This window comes from Lactuca virosa, chromosome 5, assembly GCF_052849685.1.
Source record: "Lactuca virosa cultivar CGN04683 chromosome 5, Lactuca_virosa_CGN04683_v6, whole genome shotgun sequence".
In the NCBI taxonomy this organism is placed as follows: Eukaryota; Viridiplantae; Streptophyta; class Magnoliopsida; order Asterales; family Asteraceae; genus Lactuca; species Lactuca virosa.
In genome coordinates this window covers 237,665,638-237,686,082 of record NC_136430.1, presented here as the reverse complement: position 1 = coordinate 237,686,082, position 20,445 = coordinate 237,665,638, and the positions used below count along the sequence as shown (strand labels likewise).

Sequence of the window (20,445 nt, the reverse complement as noted above, 5' to 3'; positions counted from 1 at the left end):
CTGGTAGACCGGGTGGCAAACCAATGACACGGAGGATTTTGTTTTACTATTCAAACATTTTTTATAAAGTATTTGTGAACTTGCACAATTGTAACTAAGAAAGCATATTTGTAAACATTTGCAGATGTGCTGACAGAAGAAATAAACACATACATAGCATACTAATGTCATCAATTAATTTTTAATCATATATTGTATCAAGCTACAATAAGAAAAAGATGACATATATTTGTTTTAGTCCCAACCTTTAATGAACTGCCCACCTCCACTTGGAATATCATTTACAAAAAACCCTTCAGGTTTTACAAACCAGTAACAATGTTCAGGATCCGCATTTAAAATTAATTTGTCAGAAATGGCTTTGTTAAACAAATCTAAGCTCTGAAATTTTGAACCCCACCAGAAGTAGAGTGTGACCACCAACCTTTTCACAGAAAGACCAGGAATAATTTCCTACATATGGAATGGTATGGTTCCCAAGATCATCATCTCCTGATTTTATGTGAACAACAAGATCTTCACGGAGAGCACTAATAACGCTAACATTCCATTTTGTAGTAAACGGACATGAAAATGCTATTGAAGCAATTGGGTATGTTAAAATGAGAAAGGCAAAAAAATTATGAATTGTAGAAGACCTCATGTTTCTGAAGAGTTTTCTCTTTATTTCATGCACACAAGTTCCCTCTATTTATTGCTGAAGATGTAAGCTTGCCTCAATGGAGTAACGGTTCTTGCTAACGGAAGTTACAAGTTGGAAGTTATTATGGCAGTTACATAAGTTTCTTAACATTCGTAGTAGAAAGATGTCATTGCCGTTACATTGAAAGGGTGTGTCGTTTGTATGAAGGGGAGCGATGGTTTCAACCTATTACTACGTACTTACTCCTGATGTAACTTACTTATCTATGTTGATTATGTGATTAATAAATATTTTTTATTTCCCACAAGAATCTCTCTTTCCGTCTTCATGTTTTCAATGTATTTCTAAAACATTTATGTACATTTGAATCCTTAATTATCAATATCAATTACAATTACTCACTGAATGCATGTTATTTCTTTACCTACAAGTTTACGTCACTATTCAACAGACAATAAGCTAATAAACATATTGCCTTTGATGGGGAAACTTGAAGAAAGGCCGATTGACATCTTTGGTGTAAACTTAATTTTGATCCATTTTGAGATTATATGTATGGAAATATGTAGAAAAATCTTATTTTTTTTGGAAAAATTAAGAATTAAAACCCAATCTTTTAATAGAAATACCCAAAAAACAACTAATTTCATTATTTTAACCATTTTTAACATATTCAACAAGTTATGAAACCAAATTGTTAACTCTTCCTAAATAATGAGATTTTTTTATAAATGTTTTGAAAATTTGTGTACTACATATAAACGTATTTTTATGAATTTATATGTACTATTTATGTATTTAAATATATATATTTATGTAGTTATGTACTTTTTAAAGTTTTTTTATGTAGTTTTTTTTACGTTTTTTTTTATTTTTTTTCTTTTACGTTTTTATATATTTTAAATGTATAAATGTATTTTTTATGTATTTATATGAAATTTTTAAGACTTTTTATATACTTTAATGTATTTTGGTATATTTTTCGTGTATTTATATATCTTTACATATTTATATGAACTTTTAAGTTTTTTTACGTACTTTTATTTATTTTGGTATATTTTTCACGTATTTATATGAAGTTTTAAATAATGCAGTTGGCAGCAATTAGAGTGTAAACGTCATCACTTACGTTTTTATTCTTGTCCATTAGTTTGTAAGCCCATCTATATAAGGGCATAAGTTCTAAGTTTGGGATCATCGAATTCATTCACCTACAATCACCACCACCACCATTGTAACAAAGCTTCCGCAGTATTTTAATAAAAATGTGTGTACTTTAAAGTTTTAGTTTTTGAGCTTTAGTACAAGATAAAAATTCCTGGAAACGTAATTTTTATCTTGGTATCAGAGCTTTGAATCAAAACGTTCTTAGCTCTATGGAAGGCTAAACTCCTAAGGTATATTCAGGAAAAACAGTAAAGGTATTATTTTATCAATTTCTTGTATTTCTACGGTAACATTTCTGTTAAAAACTTAATAAAAACCATTGTTTTTAGATAAAAGACAGCGTAATTGCACATAAAAGAACTTTTTTTGATCTTTCCTACAATAAATTCCAATTATATACTACAAGAATTGTCCCATATGCCGAAACATCTATGTCGATGACACAAGTCGTCGGAGTTCACCAACTTTGGTTGACCAACTTTGTTTGACCTGGGTATCTATGCCAACGACTTGTCGACGCGGAAATGTTAAAGTATTTACGTGCATGGTTTTTCAAAACCTATGCCGATGACAGGTCGTCGGAATATTTTGCATAAATCACTACCAGAAAACTGTCCTTTAATGACATGCAAACAATGACACGCAGTGATTTACGATACTTATATTTTGTGTGTCCTAAAAATAACGTCCGTTTTAAAAAAAATGAAGGATCGAGGACACGTATTTTTGCGTGCCCTAAAATTAGTGTCCAATAAAAAATAATTAAAAACACAGAGGGCACCTATGTTAAAATGAGTGTCGTCTAGAGATGTCGTTTTATATTTTATTTAATAAAATGTACATTTAGCTTGGGGGAAATGAAAATCCCAAAAGTTTGAAAGGCCGCCATTTTAACCTCTACCTTATTTCCATCCTTCTTCTCTATGTGATCAATACCCAAAAAAAACCCTAACATCATCACTGCTCCTCTTTTCTTGCACAACAAGAATCTATGATGCCGATCATGAAGTTCTCAAAGCGTTCAAAGGATCGGGAATCAAGATCATTAGTGGGCTAGGAAACGAATTCCTGAGAGATATAAGCACAAGCCGATCGAGCTATGGATTGGATGAAAAACAATGTTGAACCCGTCGTCCCCGGAACCCGTATTCGTGGAATTGTAGTCGGAAACGAGGTTCTAGGCGGTGGCGATCAGGAACTCTGGGAGGTCCTGCTACCGTCGGTGAAAAACATGCACACTGATCTTGACCTCCTCCACCTTGCCGACGATGAGGTTTCAAGCCCACATTCCGCTGGTGGCTTCGCTCGTTCGTTCCCTCCATTTCTACATAAACACGTATCCATTTCTCACATACATCAGTGATCCCGAACACATCGATATCAATTATGCAATCTTCATAAATAACACAGGAATAGAAGACACGAAAACGAAATTACATTATGATAACATGTTCGAAGCACAAATCGATGTCACTTACACTGCTTTGGAAAAAGCTGGATTTGAGAAGATGGAGGTTATAGTATTGGAAACCGGATGGGCTTCAAATGGTGAAGCGAATGAAGCGGGAGCTATGTTGAGTAATGCGAGAACATATAATCTCAACATATTGAAAAGACTACTGAAGAAGAAAGGTACACCTTACAGACCAAATTCAGAAAGAGACTCGCCTTTCTGTCCATCTGGAATTTCTGAAATCCCTAATCACCTAATCGTATTTGATTAATCTGTCATCTCTTATTGATCGTAATTGTTAATGGACACTCTAATTAATGTCGTCGACAAACTACAGAAAGCATGCACAGCCCTAGGCGACTTCGGTGAAGAATCCTCTCTTCCTACTCTCTGGGACACCTTGCCTACAATCGTCGTCGTTGGTGGTCAGGTATAAATATGCAGATATTAATCGCTGATCATAATTTCTTTTCTTTTCAGCGTTCTATCATCCGATCAATGACTTAATTCACTTAATCTTCTTGCAAGCATTTAGGTTCTCAATTTTAGTTTATGGTGTTTGTGTGTCTTTGATCTTTATTTCATTTTTCAACACGATGATCTGTATCTGTAATTCTAACCCCTGATAACGGCTGTTCATATCTATTGACACAACTACATTTAACTTCTTGATTTAGATGAAAGTGTAAAACTATTTCTGTAAGCAGTTTTTATTCGTGCAAATGTACTTCACAGTTCACTCTAATCACTTTCCATAAATTGTTTTTAGACCTCTGGAAAATCATCTGTGTTGGAGAGTGTAGTTGGCAAGGATTTTTTGCCTCGTGGTTCTGGTAATTATTATATCTTCAAAGTTTTCTGATTCAATTTGTTGGATATAAAATATGATTTAACATCTATTTGCAGGAATTGTCACTCGGCGTCCTCTTGTACTACAACTTCATAAGATCGAAGAAGGAAAAGAATAGGCAGAGTTTGCTCACCTTCCACGAAAGTGGTTCACTGATTTTGGTATTACGACTAAAAAGCTTATGATCCTTTTGTAATTCTCAATCCCTCTGCGTGATCTTGTTACAAGTTTATATACTTTTTTAGCTTCTGTGAGGAAGTAGATTGCTGATGAAACTGACAGAGTGACAGGTTGTACCAAATAGATTTCATCTGTTCCTATATATCTTATTATCTATTCTCCAAATGGTATGATATAATTATAAACAAAAGATGTTTCATGAACATCAAATTTTAGAAAACATAATAAGTTACTAATCAATCTATTATGTCTGAATTTCTGATCTTTTATAGCTGTGAACTTTACCCTCACTGATCTTCCTGGCTTGACAAAAATAGTTGTTGGTAAGTTTACACAATTACACCATTTATAATATTTCGCAACTTTGGTTAACTTCTGTCTTTGATTAGTGATTTATGTAATCTATTTTCACCTATGTGATATATGTAGAGGGGCAATCTAATAGCATTGTGCAAGATATTGAAAACACGGTGAGGTCATACATTGAAAAGGTATATATATTTATTTACAAATGTACCCAAATCTTATTATATGCTGAAAAGAATTGAAGAATAATATTAATATTTATTTTCAATTGCATTGTGACATTGTCTTGCAGCCTAACTGCATTATTCTAGCAGTTTCTCCAGCCAACCAAGATCAATAAATTAAAACCTGAAGGCTTCTTGTTGCCATTAGTTCTCTACAACTTTTAAGTTGGAGTGTTTGTGAAAGTCAAAGGGTTTTTTATGTCCGAGAAGGGTATTCTCTACTTAGGGTCTATCGGGTTGTTAGGAGAATATTGTCGTATATTCAAGGAGAAAACTCCTTCCTTTACAAAACCAATCACCTGTATGCATCGAGCGCCATTTCAGGACCACACTGATTTCCACAAACATCAAGTCAGAAAACAGGAAGCATTAGTTTTGCAGTTGAGAGAATGATATCCGTTGTAGTCAATAATATTCACAGTTAATGCTGTGTCTTTAGTGTTGACTGATCCACCATGTTTTTCTGGTCATGGAGTTGGTGATAAGCGTTGTGTAGATCAATCTTTAAGAATTGTTGTGGGCCATGCAACATATCTAACATATCATAATGGCGATGACAGGCCTTATGGGGCATTGGAAACTTATATTTGATCATGACTTTTTAATTGAATCTGCATACTTCATATTTGGTTCTGTTGTCAATTACCTTACTTTCTTATTTAAAATATTTAGCTTTTCTCTGTCCCTAAATCCTAAATTCCTAATCGATTACTGAAGTCAAGTTCCCAAATGATGTCAACAAATTGATTGTTCTATGCTTAATTATTAATGATTACTTTTATATGTATTATTCTTCTTCTTTACATAGTGTTGTATTACAAAGTATGAACTTACTTATTTATTAATTTTTATGTTATTAACTTGCTTTTTAGATTTAGGTTATAAACTTGTTTGTGTAAGCACTAAGCAATGTTGGTTGGCTTAGTTTTCTACATCAATATTCTTATTTTTGAACTCTATTGGACACACATTTTTGTATGTTAGAAAATGCTTGTGTTGATACCCATTAATCTCCTTAATAGTGATTGCTTTTGTGGTATTGAAAATGGTGATTGCAGATGATGTCGAATCCGGAATCGATAAGAATGGCGACAGATAGCATCAAATACATGAAAGTTGAGGACTTGAGGCATGCTGGAGAACAATTGAAGTCAACTCGACCAGATGAGATGGCTGAGATATTGGTGAGAAGATGGCCAATGCAACACCTGAGGAGCTACCTGCTATGCACTCCAGAGTAGATGCACAATTAACTTATGAATTGAATGCAGCTCAGATGCTGAAAAACAGGTGAGCATAAAACGCCTATCGCCTCTCTGTATGCGTTTCTTTTTTTTTACTCATGAATTATCCGAACATGTGAGAGAATTTATTTTTATTTAAAAAAAAATCAACTCCTTTAAATTCCAGTCCCTTTGACAGATCCCAATTTCTTTGAAAATATTATGAAAGAACAGTTATTTTAATTCTTGTTATTTGCTTTAGTTTGTGGCTTACCTAAAATTCTTCAGGAAGCTAATAACCGAAATAACAATATGTTACCACCTCCATGGGCAATTGCTGTTATGTTCATCCTAGGATTTAACGAGTTTATGACACTTTTAAGGTTTGTTTGTTTTCTTGTCTTTCTAAGTAACTTGTTAATACTCAAATCCAAAATTCACAATACACATTGTCTTGTTTTGCAGGAATCCATTATGGCTGCTTGTTATTTTTGTGGGTTATCTTCTTTTCAAAGCTTTGTGGGTCCAACTAGACAAATCCGGTGAATTTATTTAGCAATGGCATGGTGAGTTCCATTCCATCTAAATATATCGAATCATAAAGTCATATAATAGCAACATACTTCACAATTTGTCCCACTTAGTTCACAATTTATTTATTTATTATTTATTCATTTTCCTGTTTCTTATACCTTTTTTTATGCTTACAGCTTCCAGGAATTCTGTCTTTATCCATGAAGTTTCTTCCTACAGTCACAAATCTACTTAGAAAACTAGTCGAAGAGGGGCAAAAGCCTGTTGCAACCCAACCACAAGTATTAGGGAGTTTTCAAGGGGTAGTTTCGTCATCTGGCTCATCTGGTGTAACCATGGAAAATGGAAATGGAAACGAGTACACTAGTCCCACCACACATGTCAAAGAGCAATATGTTCCACCTATCACTCACATTCATTTATTTGATCACACACTTGTACACAAACATGCAAAACTCGTTTATTTACACATGTATATATCATTTTATGGATTTTTTAATATATATGCAAAACTCGTGTATTTATGCAGGATGGAAAGTCGGGCAATGCTTCAAGCGTTTACTTGCCATCCACGCCAGGTGGACAGCCGCCCAAGACACTAAGTTCAACATTTTTACCTGGTAGACCGGGTGGAAAACCAATGACACGGAGGATATTGTTTTACTATTCAAACATTTGTTATAAAGTATTTGTGAACTTGCACAATTGTAACTAAGAAAGCATATTTGTAAACATTTGCAGATGTGCTGACAGAAGAAATAAACACATACATAGCATACTAATGTCATCAATTAATTTTTAATCATATATTGTATCTAGCTACAATAAGAAAAAGATGACCTATATTTGTTTTAGTCCCAACCTTTAATGAACTGCCCACCTCCACTTGGAATATTATTTACAAAAAACCCTTCAGGTTTTACAAACCAGTAACAATGTTCAGGATCCGCATTTAAAATTAATTTTTCAGAAATGGCTTTGTTAAACAAATCTAAGCTCTGAAATTTTGAACCCCACCAGAAGTAACCGTAAAAAAGAGTGTGACCACCAACCTTTTCACAGAAAGACCAGGAGTAATTTCCTACATATGGAATGGTATGGTTCCCAAGATCATCATCTCCTGATTTTATGTGAACAACAAGATCTTCACGGAGAGCACTAATAACGCTAACATTCCATTTTGTAGTAAACGGACATGAAAATGCTATTGAAGCAATTGGGTATGTTAAAATGAGAAAGGCAAAAAAATTATGAATGGAGTAACGGATCCTCTATTTATTGCTGAAGATGTAAGCTTGCCTCAATGGAGTAACGGTTCCTGCTAAAGGAAGTTACAAGTTGGCAGTTATTATGGCCGTTACATAAGTTTCTTAACATTTTGTAATTAAATATATGATAATTGCTCCCACCGACCAGAATGGTTATATAATAAAGTTCATGAACAACAAACACACTAATAACATTAATTGAAAAGTAAATATTATTTGATATCAAACAAATTCATATATACAACAAAAGATGACAACAACTGTTTTGTATATGTTCGTCTCAAGATGACATAGTTTACTGAATATTTACAGATTAGACGCAAAATGATACAGCAAAGAGAGTACAGTTTATGTCTATGTATGTTCTGAAAAGATCAAATAGTTTTACTGCTTTTGGCATGTGTCCCTTCGTTCGCTTCGCCGTGTTTTTTGTATTTCATTTGTTTGGGACGTTGTGATTTCTGTGTAGTATCTGTGAAATGGAAAGATGTTGGTTTCGTGTTGGATATAAATATACTGCTAAATGTTATTTTTACCTGTATGTTCCAATTGGAGGCATCTTCCGGTTTCATGTGATTTAGTAGGGGTGAGGGACTCGGTATTTGTGGTGGTTTGTTGACCCATTGTGGTTGAAGGTGTAAACGTACATGCATTAACATCTCCAAAAGTTTTGTCTTCTTTAAGGAAGTTAATGAAAGCATGAACTTTGATCTTAAAGATGCGTGCAATGATATCTGGTCGAACATCACGTTGACCAACAACATCCATGTATTTTCTATACTCATCAGGCCATTTTACATTGCAAGTGAAAGTGATGAAATATTGTGGCTTACCATGAACCCTACATATGGCTAGAGCGTCTTGATAGTGTTTATACATATATCTAGGTCCCCCAACGAAAGTTGCAGGTAGAAATACATGCATACCAATGACATGGCTGTCCGTATCGCCTTTGGACAAAGCGTCATAAACACTGCTATGTACTCTAAACGCAATTGATGTTGATGATGTTCAATAAATTCAAGCCTAGATTGTTCAATTCAAGTATAGGCATCCACCAAATATTGTTGGAAAAGGCGATGTGCATGTAAAATAAGAGAGTAATTGTGTCGATCGTGAATCTGATAACTCTAATACATATTATTTGTTAAGATTCTAATAGAGTCAATACGTAGACACAAGGCAGGAGACCATCCTTCTTCTCCGTATGGGAATATTAATGGATACTGCAAAGACATATAAGTTGGATGAAGCTTATTAACTCGCCGAGCTAACCCTGAATAAACAAAAATATCTAACAGCCCTAGTAACATCATCATCACCAACGATACAACCCAAACTTCCAGAGGTTGGTGACCCATATCTTCTGTCAGGCACATGACTAAATAACCGTACACCATATAAATCTAAATTTATTGAATGGGCTATTTCTTTCGCAGTCTTAAACGTATGAACATACTCATTATGTGTGTTCAACATATGACTTAATGAATCTACAATATATGTAGACAAAAGTACTTCATTATCACCATGAAAAGAATGAAGTCTATTAGCAACCTCATTTTCAGTATCATACATATACAACTATAGAAAAGGGGGCTGATGAACGTCTTGAGGATAAAAGGATCCAATCCAATGGTAAATATGACCACTGAACTTAAACACATATGGTGCACGACCTTTATTGATTGAGTCATCTTCGTTTGCACCAAAAGACGACATAGAGAACATGGAATTATATGCTCTTTTGTTATGCATAAAGTGATCATCTTCGTAAAATTGTAGAAGCACATCTGGCAGACGAAGAGGGTAGGGAAGAACAACATTACCCGACTTACAAAACATTTTGTATATCGCGGATGATTGGCTCGGGATAAAAACAACTCTTTAATGATACCCAAAAAAACGCCCCGAAATGCTCACCCACACAGGAACAATTCCCACATTCGTAATAAATAGGCAACGTTGGTATCTCTAATAAAAGGGAACTCCTACGTGAACGACGGGGGACTATTGTATTGGAAGTAGAAGCCATTTGTTGCCTTTTTGGAGGCATCACAAGAAAGCATTTACTGAAATAGAAATCCAAATTCCATCGACTTTTAACATACTTTATATGTAATCCAAATTGAAAATTAGATTCTAAAAAGGTAAATTTGAAACTAACTATTCTAATTATTAGTAACTAATTTTTGGTATATATTTAAAAAAAATTTAGAACAGAGTAATAGCGTACTCTATGATTGTATTAATCCATGTAGTCATTATGTACACAAATCATATCTAGTGAAAGGGTTAAAAATAACTTACCCAATTTTTGTAGATGCAAGGTAGAGTTGAATATCCTGTAACACAAAAATTATATAACTCTTTATTTACACAAATTCATGAGAAATCGAGAAGGCTTTTAAAATGTCAAACCTAAGAGTTGGAAAAGAAGAAAGAGAGAAAAATCGAAATTAAGTAAGGAATAGAAAATCAATATTAATTACAAAGGATAGAGAACATACCCAGACTTCAAATTTTGAGTTGGAATTGTTAGAGTCCAAACTGTAAGTGCTTAGAGGAAAAGACGACGGACGTAGAGGTCTGAAACAAAGAAAGTAATGTATTAATATGATTAATGAAATTCTAGTAAGTGTGTGTAGATACAATCCAAGTTTACCAAACATGGAGATTAAGATAACGACCTAATGTACATAACTTTTATTGTGTTTTGAAGAGAGTCGATTCCTAGGTTTTTTGTAATTGGCCATTGCTGTCGTTTGGTGATACCTTGAACGTAACATTTTCTAATAAAAGACCAAAATACCCTCAATATATATAAATAAATAAATAAAATTCATTTTTATTAGTCGTTTTCTAGGGTTTTTTTGAATATGGCTATTAATTGTGGCATGGTGTTTCTTTAAATGCGATCAGAACAATTCTTTGTGGGTGTTCAAGCAAAGATATTGAATTATCTATTTGTGTATTTATTTCCATCTTTCACACGTCTTTTTGTTGACTTGGTGTACATGATTCCCATCTTTCATACTTTCTTATTGAAAAATAAAATAAATATATAAATAAATATGTTGGTGTATTATTCTAGGTTTGCAGCTTTGGCTCCACTTTATTATTGATGTGTGACGGTGGGAGTTATTGTGTATGATATAAATAATCTTGACTTATTCTATAATTCTCAATATTGGGTGGAGGCCTGAGTATTGCATTGTGTTTCGTTCAATCCTGATGGAACTAGAATTCTAGATTCCATTTCATGGTTTTTTGGTTGACAAATTCTGGTTTTGGTTTCTGAATTTGAAAGATGAAGTCGAAAATATAACCACTATTTTGAAAATCAAACCGATTCCGCCGGTCAAACCGGTTCAACCAGGAATCAGCTAAGTCACTGGTTCAATAAGTCTCAAAAACCGGATGTGTACTAACCATTGAAAACTAGTAGACTGATCAAAAAATAGTTAAAACTGGACCGTTTACCACTAATTAATCCTGTTTTTTTTCTAAAAAAAAAGACTAGGACAGTTTTTGGCTCTTTATAAGCCAACTTTAAAAGGCCACTAGACTTTGCAACCCAGATTATTTCATTAACTTTTCTGACGATTAATAAAGCAAAAAATTTGGGTCTAGCATAAAGAAATCAAGGATTTCAATTTCCGTCATATCCACTGGAATCAACATAACTAACTATTAGTTTTTTTTTTGGAACGAATGGGATCCTTAGGAATTGGAATGATTCATGTTTATTCCAGTCATAAACAAAAGCAATAAGGTGAGGGGTGAAAAAAAACCTAATTGGTTTACCTCAAATTCGACCTTCAAACTGGCAATTACAATTTAATTATTTTTGTTTTTTTTTTTGGAAAGGGAACTTCCCTAACGAGGATTTAATTATTTTTGTTGAAGGGTACATCAACCTCAAGTTCGAACTTCAAATCACTATGTGGTTGCCGAATCCATCAAATAAAAATTCATTCAGATAAATTATACACAACATGAGGAAAACAAAAAGACCCAAAAGGGATATATCTTCAATAAGGAAAAAAAAACAGGTTTCAACCTTGCTGCCATTTATCAATAGATGAACAAAGTTAGAGTGCCTTGCTGCCATGTATCAATAGATGAACAAAGTTAGAGTATGACAATGTAGAGGTGGCGTAATCTTATAGATTTGGTTTTCTTCAACAAACACAATCTTATAGATTTTGTCACATTTGAGCATGCTCTTACACATGTTAATGGGAATTGTGGAATAAAAATATACCTTCTGACACCCCAAAAGGCCTTGCCCTCCTTAAGGTATGCTCAGAATATACAATTTCAAATTTAATCATCAACTCTATGCTTAAAATGAGACATTATAAAGATTCAAGAAACAAATTAATTAAGTTACCTGAAGTGTTAGCAGCAAGAAGAAGTGCACGTAAAGAAACAGGTTGGTGAGTCAATGATGATGGGTTGACTATTCCTTGTGGTTTCAATTGCTGAAAGAAGAAAATAATAATATTTCATTAATATATAAACAAAAATAATGGTAGCAATTGACTTTTAAAAACTAAAAAACCAATACTTACCGTTTGGAAAACCCCTGTCTAGCATGAAATTTACAATCTAATTGGTCACAGGAGAAACATTCTTGATAAAGTTCTTGAAACATCAGCCAAATAACACCATGCTTGTCATCTTTGTATCAGTCACCATACATATTATATCCACAACCACTTATAAGTTATGAAACAAAATAACAAAACTAGTTCCTTATTCATACAAACAAAACAACAAACACCTTGTCTACATAAATGTAAAACCGTTAAATTACCAATTATATCACATAATCACAAGAAAACTGAAAGAAAAATAGATAATAAATGGATTACATGATTCTCTGACTGTCAATGTGGTTGATATTTGCAAAGAACTGCAATTCGTGTGAATATGCAGAAATTGCTTCAACTTTGAGGATCAGACTTACTTGAAACAGTAGGAAGTTGAAATTAAGTCTGAGAAGTCTCTCTTTATCGAGTTTTCTATTCGAATGGTGAAAGCGAGGAAACCATATTTGTCTTTATTTTTGTAAAATTCAGAGAGAAAGAAAAGAGCGCCTGATTAGAAGACCCAATTTTGTCAATTATTTCAGAAGTGCGCTTATTGTGTGTGTTAGAGAGATATACATATTGCATTTGAAATACCTTATCAATGAGAACAAATGGAATTGAAGCCCTAAATTCCCGGAGGAAAAGACGTCGATAACATCAAACACAGGAAGTCGGAAAGGAAGAATGATGGATTCAAAGATGTTGGAGAAACATATGACATACCGTAATTATAACAAAATAACAGACAACAGGCGATTGGTGGCTGATTTTTGGTGGCGGCAATTGAGCGCAAAATTGGTTGGCAACAGCAATCGAAATCCTTATTTCTTGGGAGGCAAATCGTCGACCGTCAAACCAAAGAAGTCGGAGACATTGATCGGAAACACAATAGGATTAGAAAGAAGACCAATTGTATGAAAATCAAAACAAAAAGTGAAACAACCAACAACATACCGAAATTCCTTTAGGGTACAGGCGCTTGGTTGGTTGCAGGCGTTATGTGGCGACAATAGAGCGCAGAAGGTTTTTGGTGTGAGCAATTGAATTTCTATATTCTTCGATGAAGTAGTCGGTAGAATCAAAGTAACAGTCGGAGACGATTCAAGAAGAAAGGAAGATAGTTGTGAGACGAATGAAGAAGAAAGTGGTGGAGAAATTTACAAAGTGATGTGGATGGTTACAAACTGATGTCGATGTTTTTGTAGATTATGATATTAAGATGTAAACGTAGAAGGACGAAACAGTAATTCTGTCCAAATTGATGTGTTGAAAGTCTGAAACATTGGAAGTTTATTGTTTTAAGATGTGTTGGGTTTTAATATATGTATATAATATCAATTACAATTACTCACTGAATGTATGTTATTTCTTTACCTACAAGTTTACGTCACTATTCAACAGACAATAAGCTAATAAACATATTGCCTTTTATGGGGAAACTAGAAGAAAGGCCGATTGACATCTTTGGTGTAAAATTAATTTTGATCCATTTTGAGATTATATGTACGGAAATATGTAGAAAAATCTTATTTTTTTTTTGGAAAAATTAATAATTAAAACCCAATCTTTTTAATAGAAATACCCAAAAAAAAACAACTAATTTCATTATTTTAACCATTTTTAAGATATTCAACAAGTCATGAAACCAAATTGTTAACTCTAGCTAAATAATGAGATTTTTTTATAAATGTTTTCAAAATTTGTGTACTACATATAAACGTACTTTTATGAATTGATATGTACTATTTATGTATTTAAATATATATTTATTTAGTTATGTACTTTTTAAAGTTTTTTTATGTAGTTTTTTTACGTTTTTTTAATTTTTTTTTCTTTTACGTTTTTATATATTTTAAATGTATAAATGTATTTTTTATGTATTTATATGAAATTTTTAAGAATTTTTATACACTTTAATGTATTTTGGTATATTTTTCGTGTATTTATATATCCTTGCATATTTATATGAACTTTTAAGTTTTTTTACGTACTTTTATTTATTTTGGTATATTTGTCACGTATTTATATGAAATTTTAAATAATGCAGTTGGCAGCAATTAGTGTGTAAAACCTACATAAAAGAACTTTTTTTGATCTTTCCTACAATAAAATCCAATTATACACTACAAGAATTGTCCCATATGCCGAAACATCTATGTCGATGACACAAGTCGTCGGAGTTCACCAACTTTGGTTGAGCAACTTTGTTTGACATGGGTATCTATGCCAACGACTTGTCGATGCGGAAATGTTAAAGTATTTATGTGCATGGTTTTTCAAAACCTAAGCCGATGACAGGTCGTCGGAATATTTTGCATAAATCACTACTAGAGAACTGCACTTTAATGACATGCAAACAATGACACACAGTGATTTACGATACTTATATTTTGTGTGTCCTAAAAATAACGTCCGTTTAAAAAAAATGAAGGATAGAGGACACGCAGTTTTGCGTGCCCTAAAATTAGTGCCCAATAAAAAAAATAAAAAACACAGACGGCACCTATGTTCAAATGAGTGTCGTGTAGAGATGTCGTTTTATATTTTATTTAATGAAACACGCATTTAGCTTGGGGGAAATGAAAATCCCAAAAGTTTGAAAGGCCGCCATTTTAACCTCTACCTTATTTCCATCCTTCTTCTCTCTGTAATCAATACCCAAAAAAAACCCTAACATCATCACTGCTCCTCTTTTCTTGCACAACAAGAATCTATGACGCTGATCATGAAGTTCTCAAAGCGTTCAAAGGATCGGGAATCAAGATCGTTATTGGGCTAGGAAACGAATTCCTGAGAGATATAAGCACAAGCCGATCGAGCTATATTTTGGATGAAAAACAATGTTGAACCCGTCGTCCCCGGGACCCGTATTCGTGGAATTGTAGTCGGAAACGAGGTTCTAGGAGGTGGCGATCATGAACTTTGGGAGGTCCTGCTACCGTCGGTGAAAAATATCCACACAGATCTCGACCTCCTCCACCTAGCCGACGATGAGGTTTCAAGCCCACATTCCGCTCGTGGGTTCGCTAGTTCGTTCCCTCCATTTCTACATAAGCACGTATCCATTTCTCACATACATCAGTGATCCCGAACACATCGATATCAATTATGCAATCTTCATAAATAACACAGGAATAGAAGACACGAAAACGAAATTACATTATGATAACATGTTCGAAGCACAAATCGATGTCACTTACACTGCTTTGGAAAAAGCTGGATTTGAGAAGATGGAGGTTATAGTATTGGAAACCGGATGGGCTTCAAATGGTGAAGCGAATGAAGCGGGAGCTATGTTGAGTAATGCGAGAACATATAATCTCAACATATTGAAAAGACTAGTGAAGAAGAAAGGTACACCTTACAGACCAAATTCAGAAAGAGACTCGCCTTTCTGTCCATCTGCAATTTCTGAAATCCCTAATCACCTAATCGTATTTGATTAATCTGTCATCTCTTATTGATCGTAATTGTTAATGGACACTCTAATTAATCTTGTCAACAAACTACAGAAAGCATGCACAGCCCTAGGCGACTTCGGTGAAGAATCCTCTCTTCCTACTCTCTGGGACGCCTTGCCTACAATCGTCGTCGTCGGTGGTCAGGTATAAATATGCAGATATTAATCGCCGATCATAATTTCTTTTCTTTTCAGCGTTCTTTCATCCGATCAATGACTTAATTCACTTAATCTTCTTGCAAGCATTTAGGTTCTCAATTTTAGTTTATGGTGTTTGTGTGTCTTTGATCTTTTTTTCATTTTTCAACACGATGATCTGTATCTGTAATTCTAACCCCTGATAACGGCTGTTCATATCTATTGACACAACTACATTTAACTTCTTGATTTAGATGAAAGTGTAAAACTGTTTGTGTAAGCAGTTTTTATTCGTGCAAATGTACTTCACAGTTCACTCTAATCACTTTCCATAAATTGTTTTTAGAGCTCTGGAAAATCATCTGTGTTGGAGAGTGTAGTTGGCAAGGATTTTTTGCCTCGTGGTTCTGGTAATTATTATATCTTCAAAGTTTTCTGATTCAATTTGTTGGATATAAAATATGATTAACATCTATTTGCAGGAATTGTCACTCGGCGTCCTCTTGTTCTACAACTTCATAAGATCGAAGAAGGAAAAGAATAGGCAGAGTTTGATCACCTTCCATGAAAGTGGTTCACTGATTTTGGTATTACGACTAAAAAGCTTATGATCCTTTTGTAATTCTCAATCTCTCTGCATGATCTTGTTACAAGTTTATATACTTTTTTAGCTTCTGTGAGGAAGTAGATTGCTGATGAAACTGGCAGAGTGACAGGTTGTACCAAATAGATTTCATCTGTTCCTATATATCTTATTATCTATTCTCCAAATGGTATGATATAATTATAAACAAAAGATGTTTCATGAACATCAAATTTTAGAAAACATAATAAGTTACTAATCAATCTATTATGTCTGAATTTCTGATCTGTTATAGCTGTGAACTTTACCCTCATTGATCTTCCTGGCTTGACAAAAATAGTTGTTGGTAAGTTTACACAATTACACCATTTATAACATTTTGCAATTTTGGTTAACTTCTGTCTTTGATTAGTGATTTATGTAATCTATTTTCACCTATGTGATATATGTAGAGGGGCAATCTAATAGCATTGTGCAAGATATTGAAAACACGGTGAGGTCATACATTGAAAAGGTATATATATTTATTTACAAATGTACCCAAATCTTATTATATGCTGAAAAGAATTGAAGAATAATATTAATATTTATTTTCAATTGCATTGTGACATTGTCTTGCAGCCTAACTGCATTATTCTAGCAGTTTCTCCAGCCAACCAAGATCAATAAATTAAAACCTGAAGGCTTCTTGTTGCTACCAGTTCTCTACAACTTTTAAGTTGGAGTGTTTGTGAAAGTCAAAGGGTTTTTTATGTCCGAGAAGGGTATTCTCTACTTAGGGTCTATCGGGTTGTTAGGAGAATATTGTCCTATATTCAAGGAGAAAACTCCTTCCTTTACAAAACCAATCACCTGTATGCATCGAGCGCCATTTCAGGACCACACTGATTTCCACAAACATCAAGTCAGAAAACAGGAAGCATTAGTTTTGCAGTTGAGAGAATGATATCCGTTGTAGTCAATAATATTCACAGTTAATGCTGTGTCTTTAGTGTTGACTGATCCACCATGTTTTTCTGGTCATGGAGTTGGTGATAAGCGTTCTATAGATCAATCTTTAAGAATTGTTGTGGGCCATGCAACATATCTAACATATCATAATGGCGATGACAGGCCTTATGGGGCATTGGAAACTTATATTTGATCATGACTTTTTAATTGAATCTACATACTTCATATTTGGTTCTGCTGTCAATTACCTTACTTTCTTATTTAAAATATTTAGCTTTTCTCTGTCCCTAAATCCTAAATTCCTAATCGATTACTCAAGTCAAGTTCCCAAATGATGTCGACAAATTGATAGTTCTATGCTTAATTATTAATGATTACTTTTATATGTATTATTCTTCTTCTCTACATAGTGTTGTATTACAAAGTATGAACTTACTTATTTATTAATTTTTATGTTATTAACTTGCTTTTTAGATTTAGGTTATAAACTTGTTTGTGTAAGCACTAAGCGATGTTGGTTGGCTTAGTTTTCTACATCAATATTCTTATTTTTGAACTCTATTGGACACACATTTTTGTATGTTAGAAAATGCTTGTGTTGATACCCATTAATCTCCTTATTAGTGATTGTTTTTGTGGTATTGAAAATGGTGATTGCAGATGATGTCGAATCCGGAATCGATAAGAATGGCGACAGATAGCATGAAATACATGAAAGTTGAGGACTTCAGGCATGCTGGAGAACAGTTGAAGTCAACTCGACCAGATGAGATGGCAGAGATTGGTGAGAAAATGGCCAATGCAACACCTGAGGAGCTAGCTGCTATGCAATCCAGAGTATATGCACAATTAACTTATGAATTGAATGCAGCTCAGATGCTGAAAAAACAGGTAAGCATAAAACGCCTATCGCCTCTCTGTATGCCTTTCTTTTTTTTACTCATGAATTATCCGAACATGTGAGAGAATTTATTTATATATAAAAAAAAAATCAACTCCTTTAAATTCCAGTCCCTTTGACAGATCCCAATTTCTTTGAAAATATTATGAAAGAACAGTTATTTTAATTCTTGTTATTTGCTTTAGTTTGTGGCTTACCTAAAATTCTTCAGGAAGCTAATAACCGAAATAACAATATGGTACCACCTCCATGGGCAATAGCTGTTATGTTCATCCTAGGATTTAACGAGATTATGACACTTTTAAGGTTTGTTTGTTTTCTTGTCTTTCTAAGTAACTTGTTAATACTCAAATTCAAAATTCACAATACACATTGTCTTGTTTTGCAGGAATCCATTATGGCTGCTTGTTATTTTTGTGGGTTATCTTCTTTTCAAAGCTTTGTGGGTCCAACTAGACAAATCCGGTGAATTTATTTAGCAATGGCATGGTGAGTTCCATTCCATCTAAATATATCGAATCATAAAGTCATATAATAGCAACATACTTCACAATTTGTCCCACTTAGTTCACAATTTATTTATTTATTATTTATTCATTTTCCTGTTTCTTATACCTTTTTTTTATGCTTACAGCTTCCAGGAATTCTGTCTTTATCCTTGAAGTTTCTTCCTACAGTCACAAATCTGCTTAGAAAACTAGTCGAAGAGGGGCAAAAGCCTGTTGCAACCCAACCACAAGTATTAGGGAGTTTTCAAGGGGTAGTTTCGTCATCTGGCTCATCTGGTGTAACCATGGAAAATGGAAATGGAACCGAGTACACTAGTCCCACCACACATGTCAAAGAGCAATATGTTCCACCTATCACTCACATTCATTTATTTGATCACACACTTGTACACATACATGCAAAACTCGTTTATTTACACATGTATATATCATTTTATGGATTTTTTAATATATATGCAAAACTCGTTTATTTATGCAGGATGGAAAGTCGGGCAATGCTTCAAGCGTTTACTTGCCATCCAGGCCATGTGGACAGCCGCCCATGACACTAAGTTCAACATTTTTACCTGGTAGACCGGGTGGCAAACCAATGACACGGAGGATTTTGTTTTACTATTCAAATATTTTTTATAAAGTACTTGTGAACTTGCACAATTGTAACTAAGAAAGCATATTTGTAAACATATGCAGATGTGCTGACAGAAGAAATAAACACATACATAGCATACTAATGTCATCAATTAATTTTTAATCATATATTGTATCAAGCTACAATAAGAAAAAGATGACATATATTTGTTTTAGTCCCAACCTTTAATGAACTGCCCACCTGCACTTGGAATATTATTTACAAAAAACCCTTCAGGTTTTACAAACCAGTAACAATGTTCAGGATCCGCATTTAAAATTAATTTTTCAGAAATGGCTTTGTTAAACAAATCTAAGCTCTGAAATTTTGAACCCCACCAGAAGTAACCGTAAAAAAGAGTGTGACCACCAACCTTTTCACAGAAAGACCAGGAGTAATTTCCTACATATGGAATGGTATGGTTCCCAAGATCATCATCTCCTGATTTTATGTGAACAACAAGATCTTCACGGAGAGCAGTAATAACGCTAACATTCCATTTTGTAGTAAACGGACATGAAAATGCTATTGAAGCAATTGGGTATGTTAAAATGAGAAAGGCAAAAAAATTATGAATTGTAGAAGACCTCATGTTTCTGAAGAGTTTTCTCTTTATTTCATGCACACAAGTTCCCTCTATTTATTGCTGAAGATGTAAGCTTGCCTCAATGGAGTAACGGTTCTTGCTAACGGAAGTTACAAGTTGGAAGTTATTATGGCAGTTACATAAGTTTCTTAACATTCGTAGTAGAAAGATGTCATTGCCATTACATTGAAAGGGTGTGTCGTTTGTATGAAGGGGAGCGATGGTTTCAACCTATAACTACGT

The 20,445-nt window shown here is 33.8% G+C and overlaps 2 protein-coding genes and 1 pseudogene across 2 annotated transcripts; 1 reads left to right on the top strand and 2 right to left on the bottom strand.

Moving 5' to 3' along the window:
- Window positions 1-234: 234 nt before the first annotated feature.
- LOC145112513 (S-protein homolog 1-like) lies at window positions 235-643 on the bottom strand. The gene is made up of 2 exons (XM_079048671.1): window positions 425-643; window positions 235-381 (listed from the first exon to the last, which is right to left on the bottom strand). The coding sequence occupies exons 1-2, from the start codon at window positions 641-643 to the stop codon at window positions 235-237; spliced, it is 366 nt and encodes a 121-aa protein (XP_078904797.1).
- A 1,975-nt stretch (window positions 644-2,618) lies between these two features.
- Window positions 2,619-3,534, top strand: LOC145112510 (glucan endo-1,3-beta-glucosidase 11 pseudogene; annotated as a pseudogene).
- Window positions 3,535-19,788: 16,254 nt separating this feature from the next.
- LOC145112509 (S-protein homolog 5-like) lies at window positions 19,789-20,208 on the bottom strand. Its single transcript, XM_079048670.1, has one exon. The coding sequence runs from the start codon at window positions 20,206-20,208 to the stop codon at window positions 19,789-19,791; it is 420 nt and encodes a 139-aa protein (XP_078904796.1).
- Between the last annotated feature and the right edge of the window lie 237 nt (window positions 20,209-20,445).

Coding starts and splice junctions, on each gene's coding strand:
- LOC145112509 (XM_079048670.1), bottom strand. CDS start 20,208: ATGAGGTCTTCTACAATTCATAATTTTTTTGCCTTTCTCATTTTAACA.
- LOC145112513 (XM_079048671.1), bottom strand. CDS start 643: ATGAGGTCTTCTACAATTCATAATTTTTTTGCCTTTCTCATTTTAACA. Junction 382..424: donor CCTGGTCTTTCTGTGAAAAG/GTTGGTGGTCAC, acceptor TCAAAATTTCAG/AGCTTAGATTTGTTTAACAA.